This window comes from Salmo salar, chromosome 13 (genome assembly GCF_965601325.2).
Source record: "Salmo salar chromosome 13, fSalSal1, whole genome shotgun sequence".
Taxonomy (NCBI): Eukaryota; Metazoa; Chordata; class Actinopteri; order Salmoniformes; family Salmonidae; genus Salmo; species Salmo salar.
Genome location: NC_138303.1, coordinates 89525514 through 89541128, shown reverse-complemented (window position 1 = coordinate 89541128; position 15615 = coordinate 89525514). Strand labels below are relative to the sequence as shown.

General features: G+C 44.5%; 1 protein-coding gene across 2 annotated transcripts in view; it reads left to right on the top strand.

Moving 5' to 3' along the window:
- LOC106568071 (kinase suppressor of Ras 1) overlaps positions 1-15615 on the top strand; it is a 40938-nt gene that overhangs the window by 1948 nt on the left and 23375 nt on the right. For both annotated transcript variants that reach the window (XM_045692337.2, XM_045692334.2), the window contains exon 2: positions 12177-12317. In XM_045692337.2, the coding sequence (XP_045548293.2) occupies positions 12177-12317 (141 nt within the window). The remainder of the gene's footprint in view (positions 1-12176; positions 12318-15615) is intronic.

The following is a 15615-nucleotide window of genomic DNA, read 5'->3' as shown; positions in this document are numbered from 1 at the left end:
CTGGTCGTCAGTGCCAGGCGCGGCAGTTCCAGTTTTCCAGTGTTCACCGAGAATGGTGGACAAACAAACAAACATCCAGTCAGTGGCAGTCCTGTGGGCCAAAACAGCTTGTTGATGAGAGGTCGAAGGAGAATGGCAAGAATCGTACAACTAACAGGCGGCCCACAAACAGGCAAATACCAGCGCAGTAAAACAGTGGTGTGCACAACGATATCTCGGAACACACAACTCGTCGATCCTTGTCACGGATGGGCTATTGCAGCAGACGACCACACCTTTTACCACTCCTATCAGCTAAAAACAAGAAGAGGCTCCAGTGGGCACGTGATCACAAACACTGGACAATTGAGGAGTGAAAAACCATTGCCTGGTCCAACGAATCCCGGTTCCTGTGGCGTCATGCATGAGTCCATGGCCCCATCCTACCTGGTGTCAATAGGTACGGACTAGTGGTGGTGGTGTAATGGTATGGGAAATGTTTTCCTTACACATGCTAGGTCCCTTTACCAATTGGGCAACATTTCAATGCGATACCCCATCCCATCTGGTTTGGGCTTAGTGGGACTGTCATTTGTTTTTCAACAGGACAATGACCCAACACACCTCCAGGTTGTGTAAGGGCTATTTGACCAAGAAGGAGGGTGATGGAGTGCTGCATCAGATGACCTGGCCTCCACAATCATCCGACCTCAACCCAATTGAGATGGTTTGGGATGAGTTGTACCGCAGAGTGAAGGAAAAGCAGCCACCAATTGCTCAGCATATGTGGGAGCTCTTTCAAGACGGTTGGAAAAGCATTGCAGGTGAAGCTGGTTAAGAGAATTCCAAGAGTGTGCAAAGCTGTCATCAAGGTAAAGGGTGGCTACTTTGAAGAATCTCAAATATAAAATATGTTTTGATTTGTTTATCACTTTTTTGGTTACTACATGATTCCAAATGTGTTATTTCATAGTTTTGATGTCTTCACTATTATTCTACAATGTAGAAAATAGTACAAATAAAGAGAAACCCTGGAATGGTGCTGTACATATACAGGTTTTTGGGGAATTGCGGGGGCTGACACTTGGCGTCTGGGGAGCTGTTGTCATGGGAGGTTAAGTGCCTTGCTCAAGGGCACAACGGCAGCCAATGGCATCTAGGATTTGATACCAGCAAATCTCTGGTTGCCAGCTCACTTCCTGGAAGATTTTTCCTTTCTGGCTCGCATCTCTAACTGCTAAGCTACCTGCCGCCCCAGATGTTTTTGAATAGTGCATTTACTTTTCGTACTTCTTCAACATCTGAGTTGTTAAAAGGCTGGGTCTATTTGAGTGGTTATTGGACTGAATCACTAGTTCTCATTAACCTGTTTCAGGACAAAGAAAGACCTCAAGTAAGTGTTAGAAATAGAAAGCAATGAGTGAGTGATATATGCTTTCTACAGTAGGCCTATCACTGCACCACTCAAACTGCCACTTTCATTTCTTCCTTCACTCTGGGCCAGGCTTCCTGTTCATTCAGGATGTCCGTCTCCCCAGTATATTGGGCCACAGTGGTAAGGGCTCATTATCGCTGAAGAAAAAGGACTTTAAAACCGGAAATGGTCATTCAGAAGCCAGTTCCTCCAGGCTGTACATGTTCTGATCCCATCTTCACACCCTGAACCAATCAAATGTGGGGGGGTTGGAAGAATCTGGGTAGTATTACAGCACCAAACTTCCGTTCTAGTTTTAGTCACAGTATTTCACAGGTACAAAAGCCATAACCATCTGGTTGAATCACACCCATCTGTTTGTATGAGAAGATTGTAGTGACAATTGGAACAGAGAGAGGGGCTGTTAACCACAAGTCCCCCGGATCTGTCTTGGACTTGACCATGAAATCCTAACTGGAAGAAATCTGACAAGCCAATCTCAGCTTGACACTCCCAAAACGGTCCACAAGTGTTCCCATGAGTACCGTGTACAACAGCAGAGTGGAAAATATAAATTGTCAATACAGCTAAATGGCCTAACGGCTCAGTTCATTTGTGTGATGAATGAGAGAAGTGAATAGCGACGGGTGAAAGTGGCTGTCACACTTGTGGTGCTAAACAGGGGTGTCTCTCCCAGAGACCCGCACTTGAGCGCAATCAAGAGGCTTGAACTCACATTAGATTCTAACTGAAAGAGCTTTATTATGGCACTCCAACCATGGCTGTTATTTTGTAGTGTGCCTTGCCGGTGAAAAGATAATGGTGCTTTGCTCTCCAAGTGGAGTACCGCAAGGTGGTGCTTCAGTTTTCACACACTAATCCCTGTCTGAAGCATGATATCCTCTCACACAAATAAAATACTAATATATCTTGATTACATAAGTATTCACACCCCTGAGTCAATACATGTTAGAATCACCTTGGGCAGCGATTACAGCTGTGAGTCTTTCTGGGTAAGTCTCTAAGAGCTTTACACACCTGAATTGTACAATATTTGCACATAATCCTTAAAAAAAAAATTAAAGGTCTGTCAAGTTAGTTGTTGGTCATTGCTAGACAGCCATTTTCATTCTTGCCATAGATTTTCAAGCAGATTTAAGTCAAAACTGTAACTCGCCACTCAGGAACATTCAATGTTGTCTTGGTAAGCAACTCCAGTGTATATTTGGCCTTGTGTTTTACATTATTGTCCTGCTGAAAGGTGAATTTCTCTCCCAGTGTCTGTTGGAAAGCAGCCTGAACCAGGTTTTCCTCTAGGACTTTTCCTGTGCTTAGCTCTATTCCTTGCCGATGACAAGCATACCCATAACATGATGCTTGAATATACTAAGAGTGGTACTCAGCGACGTGTTGCATTTGCCCCAAACATAACACTTTGTATTCAGGACAGTTCATTTTCTGTACAGGCTTCTTTCTATTCACTCTGTCATTTAGGTTAGTATTGTGGAGTAACTACAATGTTGTTCATCCAGCCTCAGTTTTCTCCTATCACAGCCATTAAACTCTGTTTTAAAGTAGCCATTGACCTCATGATGAAATCCTTGAGCGGTTTCCTTCCTCTCTGACAACTGAGTTAGGAAGGACACCTGTATCTTTGTAATGACTGGGCGTATTGATACACCATCCAAAGTGTAATTAATAACTTCACCATGCTCAAAAGGTATATTCAATGTCTGCTTTTTTATTTTTACCCATAGGTGCTCTTCTTTGCGAGGATTTGGAAACATTGGTTGAATCTGTGTTTGAAATTCACTGCTCGACTGAGGGACCTTACAGATAATTGTATGTGTGGGGTACAGAGATGAGGTAGTGATGTTAAACACTGTTATTGCACACAGAGTGAGGCCATGCAGTCCAGGCAACTTATCATGTGACTTGTTAAACACATTTTTACTTCTGAACTTATTTAGGCTTGCCACAACAAAGGGGTTGAATACTTATTGACTCAATACATTTCAGCTTTTCATTTTTTATTAATTTGCAAAATTTTCTAAAAACATAATTCCACTTTGACATTATGCCATTATTATGTGTAGGCCAGTGACACCAAATCTCAATATAATCTATTTTATATTCAGGCTGTACAACAGAAATGTGAAAAAAGTCAGGGGTTGTGAATACTTTCTGAAGACACTGTATGGTACATGAAACGTTACTCTTAAAGAGCTTGAACAGAGTTGATAGCTTACTGGCTGTAGGTTATTAATGTCTCTTGATATCAATTTTCATCAATGAGTGTTTTGGATGAATGCATCTCCATGTTATGTGCAGATAATCCATCCATGAGCCTACCTACCGATCAGCAGCTAGACATGCATCATTATCTGTTTTGTCTTCTCATGATGTTGGAAAGAGTTTTGCTCTGCGGCTTGTGGTGTAAGCTATTGTGGCTGTTTCTATATTTAGGCAGCATTCTTCCTACGCATTTTCAGTGTTGGTTGTTAAGTAAGAAAATCAAATGACGTGCTGGGAGGGGAGAGCAGGGAGGAAAGGGGGGAGATCAAAGCAAATCAGCTGGGCTGCTTCGTTTGACATGGCAACCGCTGTGTCTGTCAGAGGCCTAGGAGACGGCCGGGGAGAATATGGCTATCACCACAGAAGACACACAAGCAAATGATTGCAGCAATAACCACCCGATTTCTGTTTCCTATTTTATTATTGGTAAAGCAAACTGTGTAATCCAGCAGTCAGCTTGCATGGTGTGGAAATCATGGTGGTTTTAGCCCAGCAGGCAGCCTTTGAGCTATACTTAAACGTATTGAGGATGCAGCGTTGCTCTTTGTCTGGTAATTCGGAGGTCTGCAGTATTTGTGTAATAGGAAAGGAGGATTTGCATGAAATGGCTCCTCAATGTATGGAGGGCTGTATGGGCTCCCGAGTGGTGCAGCGGTCTAAGGCACTGCATCTCAGTGCTAGAGGCGTCACTACAGACCCTGGTTCGATCCCAGGCTGTATCACAACCGGCCATGATTGGGAGTCCCATAGGGCGCCGCACAATTGGCCCAGCGTTGTACGGGTTAGGGGAGGGTTTGGCCCGGGTTTAGCTGTCATTGTAAAATAAGAATTTGTTTTTAACTGACTTGCCTAGTTAAATAAAGGTTGAATACATTTTTTTAAAGTAGGCTGCAAGGGGTTTCTTTGCCCTATTCAAACAAGCTTCCTTCCTTTCTTTTATCCTTCCTTCCTTGAAGTGGGAAACTGATATGACATTATTAGATTTGGTGAGAGCATTCATTATTTCCAGATCACATGTATTATATTTGGAGAGCAGTTGCTCCTATACCTGTGTAATAACACTGTAGTTGCGTTGTAATTGCATACTAACAGCCTTTAGAGATATTATTATTACTCATGTGCACTAAGGAACAGTCCCTTTTCCTCGTTCTTGTTAGAAGGGTTCTCTATATGTTTCTCAATTGAATTCAGTTTAATCTCAATTCCAAAATTCTGTGCAGCACAAAAGAGAATTAGGAGGCCCGATTTAGAGAATGATACAACACCAACTCAAACTCCCACTCTAAGTTCTATGGGAATTGCCTGGTTAGATAATAATGCATGTTTGGTTTGAAATGTAACTCAGGAGAAGACAGTCATTAGCCCGCCCCCGTGCTGTTCTAACTCACTCATGTCAATGTGTAACCCATAACACTGCACAATGATCTTCTAATTGATGTGATGAGGCTACAATTGATTCAGGGGCTTGATGCAAATGCAATCCCTAGGTTGTGCTATTGTGTTGTATTTCCTGAGACGCCTACATGTAGCCTATGCCAGGAGATAACATGCAAAAACCTCTTTGGCACTCTAGTATCAGGCATTTGAGAAATGGCTCCCAGAATAGAGCTGTGTGCCACTGATTGGTGTAGGTTATGATACTGCAGCTCTAGACGGAGCACACCTGCACTTACAGTACATCACTTTTAATGATATTGTGGCTTTCTCTATACTGTACACACTCTTAACTGTACAGACCTTTTAAGAACTGTGAAGAAGTGTGTGTACGTGACGTTTTCAATGCACGTGTGTGTGTGTGTGTGTGTGTGTGTGTGTGTGTGTGTGTGTGTGTGTGTGTGTGTGTGTGTGTGTGTGTGTGTGTGTGTGTGTGTGTGTGTGTGTGTGTGTGTGTGTGGTCCATGCGTTGGCCAGGGTTGGGGTGCTGGGGCGGTGGCTGGAGCAGGCCAAGGACTGACCTACAACATAAGGACAGAGGATTAGTGGCAGCAGCCAGCCAGTCCACCAGCCTCTTCCCCTCCCTGTGGGGTCAGTCAGCCCGGGCCATTGTCTCTGATAGTCACCCAGGGCGATGGGCGCTCAGCCCCATCACATAGCCCTCGTGTCATGTGACCCTCCCTCCCTGCACCACCCGTAACTGTGCCTCTGTCCATCGTGTCACCATGGTGGTGGGCGGGGGTGATTTGTGGCACCTTCATTTTATTACCTGGGTGCTGCTTAATATGCGGCAACACGTTACAGCTGTTTGTTAACATTTAAGGCCCAATACAAAGGCCTTAATGTTCCATGATCATTATCTCCCAGATCACAGTGCACACGGTGACACTGACTGGGCGCCCACATTTTATTAACGCTACCATGGACAGCATGGGGCCAGCAGATAAGGACAGATGAGGCTATAAGCGTAAAAACAATCCACAACAAAGCTTTCACGTTGTCCTGTGTGCTTGATGGTGATACTATTGTGTTCTTGTGCCTCCTCCAGTTATAAAGACAGATACAAAAAAAAAATGTTGGAAGAGACACAATTAAACATTTACACATTTATTTAGCATCTTTAAAATGTGTGGGCTTCTGGGAGGAAGATTCAGAACACTGACCACAGACAGTAGATGCCTTAACTGCTGTACAGTTCTGAGTGGACCAAAGGATAACGATACGTAATACAGGTGACAATAGAAACTGCTAAGAGTCGTGGAGTTCTTCTTTTACCACCGATGACTCCAAATGTTTTAGCTCTGAGAAATCTGTTGTTACCTTCTCATAGTCTAAGTTCTGTTTCCCTGGGGGAAAATAAATATTGCATAATTCTCCTGCAGAGATGCATTGATGTCATTGACGAAGACGTCGATGTAAGGCTGTCATCCAACGTTTATTAGAGTACAAGACGGTTTAGCTGAATCTGGAGGAAACAGGTGGAACAGTAGGACTTTGTCCCCTGTGTCCCCAACGTTTATTAGAGTACAAGACGGTTTAGCTGAATCTGGAGGAAACAGGTGGAACAGTAGGACTTTGTCCCCTGTGTCCCCAACGTTTATTAGAGTACAAGACGGTTTAGCTGAATCTGGAGGAAACAGGTGGAACAGTAGGACTTTGTCCCCTGTGTTAGACCGGTGTTCTGGTGTCTTTCTGGCTGCTCTCTGGTGACTTGGTTCATATTGGCTGTCACTCATCTCCTCAAGGCACTAAAGCATTTCCATGGTGTTGTTTATCTCCATTTTCAGACTAACAGGTGGGATCTGGGGCTAGTCAGACCACCTCATCCCCCACCAGGCTCCAGTCTGAGTCCATGACTTCCATCCTCCTTAACTGATCACAAAACGGACTGCAGAATCTGTCTCTAAATCTAGCTGGTACATTTTGAATCGCACTAAGTTACTCAGTAATACAACCCTATTTGAACACATATCTGTAGAATGGTGCAACGCTACTCCAGCTTTTTGTCTTTCTATAGGAATTGAGCTGTCATTCAGATGTTACCTAAACATCTAATAGTATGAAAGTGCAGTTGTCTAGTCTGAGGTGTAATTTTAACGGATATTACACGTCGATGTGTACTGTCTGACCCTCTGTGTTTCATGTCTGTGGGAAAATCCCACACTACAAAATGCTGCTGACGACTCTGGAGTGAGGTTGCTAGGTAACATGACGTCACTCTTGCACCAGTGTATTGTTCACTGTGCTGCCTGCGTGGTCCCCATCTACCTGTGTGTGGGTGAATGTGTGGTGCTCGTGACAGGTGTCTCTGGTGCCCAACTACACAACGTCATGTTCCACAATGAGACTGCTGTCTCTACAACTCACAGTTGAACGATAAGAAGGGAAACCATTAATAAAATGTATGACTCGGGTAATCGAACCAGCGACTTTTTGGTGACTGGCCCAACACTCTAACTGCTAGGCTACCTGCCGCCCTACTCACTCCTGTACTACTGTTGTACCTCATGTTTCATGACCATTCAAGCTATACTGAGAGAAGTGCTGACAGAAGTCTACTTAATAATGCAGTCTCATTCCTGCTCTGTGGAAAAGTAATATTGAGCTTAAAAACTAAAGCTTACATCCTGTCTCTCCGCTAAAGGAAGACCCACAGATACAATGAAGAGAGCTAGTTGTCGGGAAGAATAAGCTTACTGGCTCTCTTGTCAACCCACAGCATGAGCTCATCTAATTGGCTAACCTCAAAGGTCAAATGCTTGCACCTAAAACAATGGTCACAGTCCAGACACATTGGGTCAGTATACAGAGTTGAGTGGGCATAGTAACATATATGAATAGAATAGGATAGGGTTCCCTTTAACCAGTCCTGTCAGACAATCTATATTTGAAGTGATTCAGTAAAATACTATTACCTTCAGTGGTCATGGTACTATTGAGGCTTCAATGTGTCTAGTCACTAAGACGATCCTGCTTCCCATTCATATATGGCCTTCTGTCTCTTTTCCCTTTGTGGTCCCTGAGTTCGTTGCTTCTAAAGATCATATCAAGTTCTCTTCAAGTCAACTCTCCTTACCACACATTTTCAGTTCATTGAAATACCAAATAGGCCGGGTTTCTTTGTCCCAGTCACACGACCAGGGGAATAATGGAAATTGAGCTTATTGAGGAGGGATATCTATGCACTCAGTACAATTAGAGCTTGGCAATTGGCAGCCGATGAGCTGGAGTGGTCTATGGAGAGCCCCTTGGCCCGGGGTGAGGTGTTAATATGGAGTGGTCTATGGAGAGCCCCTTGGCCCGGGGTGAGGTGTTAATATGGAGTGGTCTATGGAGAGCCCCTTGGCCCGGGGTGAGGTGTTAATATGGAGTGGTCTATGGAGAGCCCCTTGGCCCGGGGTGAGGTGTTAATATGGAGTGGTCTATGGAGAGGCCCTTGGCCCGGGGTGAGGTGTTAATATGGAGTGGTCTATGGAGAGGCCCTTGGCCCAGGGTGAGGTGTTAATATGGAGTGGTCTATGGAGAGCCCCTTGGCCCGGGGTGAGGTGTTAATATGGAGTGGTCTATGGAGAGCCCCTTGGCCCGGGGTGAGGTGTTAATATGGAGTGGTCTATGGAGAGGCCCTTGGCCCGGGGTGAGGTGTTAATATGGAGTGGTCTATGGAGAGCCCCTTGGCCCGGGGTGAGGTGTTAATATGGAGTGGTCTATGGAGGGAGAGAGAGCATAGAGGAAGAGAGACAGAGAGCATAGAGGAAGAGAGAGAGAGCATAGAGGAAGAGAGAGAGAGAGCATAGAGGAAGAGAGAGAGAGAGCATAGAGGAAGAGAGAGAGAGCATAGAGGAAGAGAGACAGAGAGCATAGAGGAAGAGAGAGAGAGAGCATAGAGGAAGAGAGAGAGAGAGCATAGAGGAAGAGAGAGAGAGCATAGAGGAAGAGAGAGAGAGAGAATAGAGAGAGAGAGAATAGAGGAAGAGAGAAAAGGAGAGAGCAATCTGGATGAGGACCTAAGGAGGGGTCAGGTCAGGTGTGGGTGAGGACGGGGCACATATTAACACCTCACTCCGGGCCAAGGGGCCCTCCATAGACCACTCCATATTAACCCGGAGTGAGGTGTTAATATGTGCCCCGTCCTCACCCACACCTGACCTGACCCCTCCTTAGGTCCTCATCCAGATTGCTCTCTCCTTTTCTCTCTTCCTCTATTCTCTCTCTCTCTATTCTCTCTCTCTCTCTTCCTCTATGCTCTCTCTCTCTTCCTCTATGCTCTCTCTCTCTCTTCCTCTATGCTCTCTCTCTCTCTTCCTCTATGCTCTCTGTCTCTCTTCCTCTATGCTCTCTCTCTCTCTCTCTCTCTCTCTCTCTCTCTCTCTCTCTCTCTCTCTCTCTCTCCTACTGTCTCCTCTCGCCTGCAGTGGAGAGGCTTTTGTTAACCTCTGCCGCCGAGCCAAGCTGCCTCTTACATCCCAAGGCCACATTTTCTCTCGCCGAATAGTGTGGCTGAGCATGTTTCTGAGCGGTGTGTACTACAAGAGTGTGTGTGTGTGTGAGTGAGTGAATGAGCTAAAAAAAAGGCATGTTTTGCTCATTGTTGCTCCAGCTCTTGAGAGGTGACTGGTGGGTAGAGTGGAGTGAGACCTGGTGGTGCCGTGCGGCGTGGTGCTGCTTGCAGCCTGCTGTAATGGACACTCAGATGGAAAGGGAGATAAGGAGACAGTATACTGGAGCCCAGCGCTATGCTCAGTTGAGAAGGCCTGTGCAAACTAATACCATAGTGCTGTGAGATTTACTCATAGGACCACTGTATCTGGTAGTAGTCTGGGAAGGCTGGGGCAGGGTGGAGCCTGCTGTGTCCTTATAATGTTGCTATATTAATGTTGTGGTAATGCTCTAGTGTAGAATTCTCTGGACAAGTTGTAAATCACAGACCACTGTATGTTCAGACTGTTGTCATTAACTTAACACGTCCCTCGTCTGTTTTCTTTTTCCACTGTCATGTCCCATACAAAGACTTGATATCCCAGTGTTCATTTGCACAATCACCACCAGGGCAGCAGTGTCAGGTGTGCTGTTTGGATGGTACACAGCAGTGATGTTGTGATGTATATCAGTACATCCGATATCAGGTGAGGGGGCATGTCCCTTGGTGTGGGGGGGGGGGACTTGGCATGTCAGTGACTGAGGCTTCAGTCATTAAAGTGCTGATTAGCAGATACAGGTGGTGGAGGGCTGGGGAGGTGGCGGCAAGGTTGGTGTGTGTGTGTGTGTGTGTGTGTGTGTGTGTGTGTGTGTGTGTGTGTGTGTGTGTGTGTGTGTGTGTGTGTGTGTGTGTGTGTGTGTGTGAGAGAGAGTATGTGAGAGTGAGTGAGTGAAAAGGATGACTGGCTTTATGGTCAGCAGCTGCATGGTAACAGGGCGTGCTGTGCGTCAGCGAGCTGCTCCCCTGGGCACTGGTGAAAGGGCCATCTCAGCGGGTGAGCCCTCCCTGATGTCAGCAGCACAGGCCTCATCCTTTCTCCTCTCCCCTCAGACTGCACTGCTCCCTGCGTCATCACCAGCCACCACAACACAGTGCTGCCACAACCTGTTCTCAGAGAGGGAGGGAAAAGGAGAGGGAGAGAAGGAGAGAGACCGGGAAGAGGAGAGACATAGAGAAGGGGACAAGAGACGTAGAAAGACAGAGAGATAGGCAAGTTGGAGGGGGTTGTGAGGGGCAGATCCTCACCCCTAGCTGCCTGTCTCTCAGTGTCCAGCCTGCCGCTCTGCAGCTTCCTCTCTGCAGAGCTGGAAAATGAATGTGGTAGCCAGCGCTCTGTTTGTTTGTAGAGGATCATGGTGGAGTGCTTTCACACATTCTGCAATGTAAGCATTCTCCCTGTTTTTGTTTATTATGTGAACAGCCTATTACGTATTTCAATATAAAACATGGACCCCATGGTCCTGGCGGACAGATGAAAGAACAATGTGATACCTGGGTTAGCACCTAGAAAAACAAAAGCTCATGGGGCGGGGGGGGGGGGGGGTATTTTTTTTATGTGATGGCCAAGAGGCTGTCTGCTAGCCTCACTGTGAACTTTGTGTCTCCCAGGACTGTGATGTCACTGTTCTCCTGCTTTCAGCCACTGCAATGTTCAAATGACACTTGGTTGCCATGCCAGCGGTGCAGACACCCTCATGAGAAGGCCAGCTCGCTGTTCCCTTCCATATAATAACAGCTATTTATATCTATTTGACAGCCCTGCTTTTCTGACTGCCTGTGTGGGAACATGGATGGAGGAGAAACGCCACATTGTACAATGAATAAATGTGTCTGCGTGATTGGAGTAATTTGTTTCAGATTGGCCTCCTCATGTTCTGGGAGAAAGCTCCAGAAGGATGGTGTGTGTCCGTGTGTGTCTGGTGCTGGTTCATCTCCCCAGTGTTCTACCACAGTCCACACATAAGAGAACAGCACACTCCCTCGTTGTCTCTGGGGCAGCCATGTCTGTTTTATAGGATTCATTTTTTTTGTCCTTGTCCAATATTTGACAAGGGGCGTTGCATCTGCTAAATCTCCAGCATAAAACCCATGATATAAACATGACTTGACATTTTCAGTGGCCGTCTTATTCTGGCTTTCATTTACCAGTTAATATGTACACTATGGTAGGTCTTCTGTTTAGTTAATCAGTTATTCAATGATTTGAATATGCAAGGAATAGTTATGGAAGCATGACGCACAAAGAATAATTCAGCAACATATAATCAGAGCAAAAGGAATGATTAACATTTCAATGAATATATCCCTGGTATTTAATATTTACTATGTACTATTTCCGCAAAGAACGATTGTGCATTCACATTTTGCATACCATAATTTCTGTAGTTATGCTTCCACTGTTCAATGGGCTCATGGCTTTTTTCAATTCACCTATATTTCCCTGTCACACTAAACTACACACTTGACAACACAGTGAAGAGTAGCAGATATCATGCAGGCCAGAACGGGTGCTCTAAATCAGCACTCTAACCTGCCCCTCCTTTCTCTGTTGGTGCTCCTCTCTGTTGCCCCCTGCAGGTGAAGCTGATGAAGTACATCTGTAAGCAGCTGCAGGTTAAGCAGAAAGTGCCGGAGACAGAGAGGCCTCAGGCCTTGGACAGCTACCCACGGCTGGGGGACTGGCTGCGCACTGTCAACCTGAGACCTGAGCTCATTGAGGTAGGTTCTAGAAGTGTGTGTGTGTGTGTGTGTGTGTGTGTGTGTGTGTGTGTGTGTGTGTGTGTGTGTGGCGCCCACTGTCTGTCTGCATGTTGGTGCAAATGTTAGTATGTGTACAGGGCTTATTTTGTAATGACAGACTCTGATAAACCCATTCCTTTCTTGTCATAGAGCACTAATGTTTAGGTCTGATCAATTCTAGCAGTATCTTGCAATAAAATGTGCTGGTTGAATGCTGTATGGAGAATTACATGCCTAAATGTGACTCTTCATGTGAAAGGATTGTTTGTAAGGATAGCAAATGTAGAATATAGCCATCCAAGTCTCATGGGTTTGCAGCCTCATGGATCTTAAATCATGCAATTTAGTGTCCTAAGAAATTATACTGTTGTAACCAAGAGCAATTTCAAATGGTAGATGATGCATTTTTTTTGTCTCAGTTTTGAAGCCACAAACCAAGAATGTTGAACACATTTCAGAGAACAGGCTGCTACTGTGTGACCTTGACTCACCGTTTTACAGTCCATTACAACAGTCTGAAATCCACAGCAGGAGCCCATACAGAGAGGCTAGACCACTGTTGGCTGCTGCTCTGTGTCTGCATGTCCTCAGCTCTCATTAGGCCCCTCAGGCATGTGCTGTCCCAGCCAGCCAGGCTGGATACGAGCTACTAGCTAGGCTAGGCTGTAGCCTAGCTATGGCCAGGCCTGGAGGGGGCAGGTCAGGGGATAGTGGTGCTCTGTTGTCTACTTACTAGTGTTGTTTTGGCTGAGAGGCTCCCGTCACATTCCACACACTCTGGATGGACCCCAGATACGCCACCACCCCTAGTCCATCGAGCTCTCACTCCCCCCAGCTCTCATCATTGCTCTATTTTTACTCATTGGCCAGTGAGGGATCTGTCTGTGCCCTGTGAACGGATTTTGGAAATATAGACCTGTAAACACACAGCATATGAAGTTTGTATTCCAAACTTCACTTTTTGGAAGCTGTTCAATAGACAACTTTCCAAGTCAAATGTGCTCTCATTCTGTGCTGTATGGTCCTGCCTGACAGAAATGCATACAGTAACATGTTTTTGATGTTGTAGCTATTGTAATCTGCTCTAAGGAAAACAAGTTGGCTTAGACATCGACATTACTTTTTGGGGGGGTCCAAGGTTCCTTAAAGGATTTTGTATCTTTAGCCGTTAATTTTGCAATTAAGTCAAAGGGGCAATCACAGATTATCATGATATTTTGCCTTAAATCCAATATGGTGTCCAAAATCAAATTTGGCTGCCATAATAACATTTGATGGAGGTTAAATCACCTGTCAATAAGAATTTTGCAACTGAGGCATTTTTTCTGAATTGTGTACAACACTCATGCCTATAAAGACTGTTGGTGTGAATCAATTTTATTCTGAATCAAATAAGGCCAACATGATTACACTCAAACACATTAACCTGTATATAAGTAGCCCTTGTTAATTTTGATTGTGTTATTCTATCTTTAAAATGGTTTCATAAGGCTTTTGATATATCTAGGACTATGAGTGGCACTGCCATACCTCTTTTGTGTTTGAATAGCCGACGCCAACTAATTTTTCAATGTGTGTTTTCATGTTTTAATCTCATTCACACACTTACAGCATATCAACAATGGGCAATTCCACAAAATATAATAACAAGCCTTTCACAACCAGTGGTGGGAAAAGTACTCAATTGTTATACTTGAGTAAAAGTAAAGATGCCTTGATAGAAAATTACTCAGGTGTCACGGCCGTCGTATTGATTGGACCAAAACGCAGCGGATATGTGAATGCTCATATTTACTTTTATTGAACGTACACGAAACAAGAAAACGACAGCTAAACAGTTTTGCAGGCTAACCATAGCAGTGCAAAAACAACTTCCCACAAAAGACAGGTGGAAAAAGGGCTACCTAAGTATGGCTCCCAATCAGCAACAACGATGTACAGCTGTCCCTGATAGAGAGCCATACCAGGTCAACACAAAGAAATACACAACATAGAAAAACATAGAAATACAAAACATAGAACAATACCCAAAAACCCCGACAACACAAAACAAACACACCCCTGCCACGCCCTGACCAAACTACAATAACAAATAACCCCTTATACTGGTCAGGACGTGACATCAGGTAAAAGTGAAAGTCACCCAGTAAAATATTACTTGAGTAAAAGTATTTGGTTTTAAATATACTTAAAAAGTAAAAGTATAAATCATTGCAAATTCCTTATATTAAGCAAACCAGACGGCACAAATGTTTGTGTTTTTTAAATTTATTTACGGGTAGCCAGGGGCACACTCCAACACTCCGATATCATTTACAAACCCAAAGCATTTGTGTTTAGTGAGTCTACCAGATCAGAGACAGTAAGGTTGACCAGGTTTGTTCTCTTGATATGTGCATGAATTGGACCATTTTCCTGTCCTGCTAAGCATTCAAAATGTAACGAGTACTTTTGGATGTCAGGGAAAATGTATGGAATAAAAAGTACATTATATTCTTTAGGAATATAGTAATGTAAAAGTTGTCAAAAATATAAATAGTAAAGTAGATATACTGAAAAAAACGACTTAAGTAGTGCTTCAAAGTATTTTTACCTAAGTACTTTACACTACTGTTCACGACACAAGGACACAGTAGCGTAACCAAGTTACAGGAAAGCAACTGTAATACATTTGGCCGTGGGTGGTTGGCATTGATTACGGACTGGGGCAGGCCCAGCAGGAGATGTGGAGAGTGACAGAACCTGTGAGGGTGACCTCGGGTTACTGAGATGTTAGTTAGAATGTAGCTAGGTCACAGGCTATGACTAAGAAGCATTGGCTGTGAGGGATGTAGCACAGCTCCACACATATACAGTTGAAGTCGGAAGTTTACATACACTTAGGTTGGAGTCAATAAAACTAATTTTTCAACCACTCCACAAATGTCTTGTTAACAAACTACAGTTTGGGCAAGTCGGTTAGGACTAGAGGTCGGCCGATTAATTAGGGCCGATTTCAAGTTTTCATAACAATCGGTAATCGCTATTTTTGGACCCCGATTGTGTCCAATTTTTTTATTTAATAAATGTTTTAAATACATTTTTACACCTTTATTTAACTAGGCAAGTCAGTTAAGAACACGTTCTTATTTTCAATGACGGCCTAGGAACGGTGGGTTAACTGCCTTGTTCAGGGGCAGAACGACAGACTTTTACCTTGTCAGCTCGGGGATTCGTTTTTGCAACCTTCCGGTAACTAGTCCAATGCTCTAACCACCTGCCTTACATTGCACTCCAC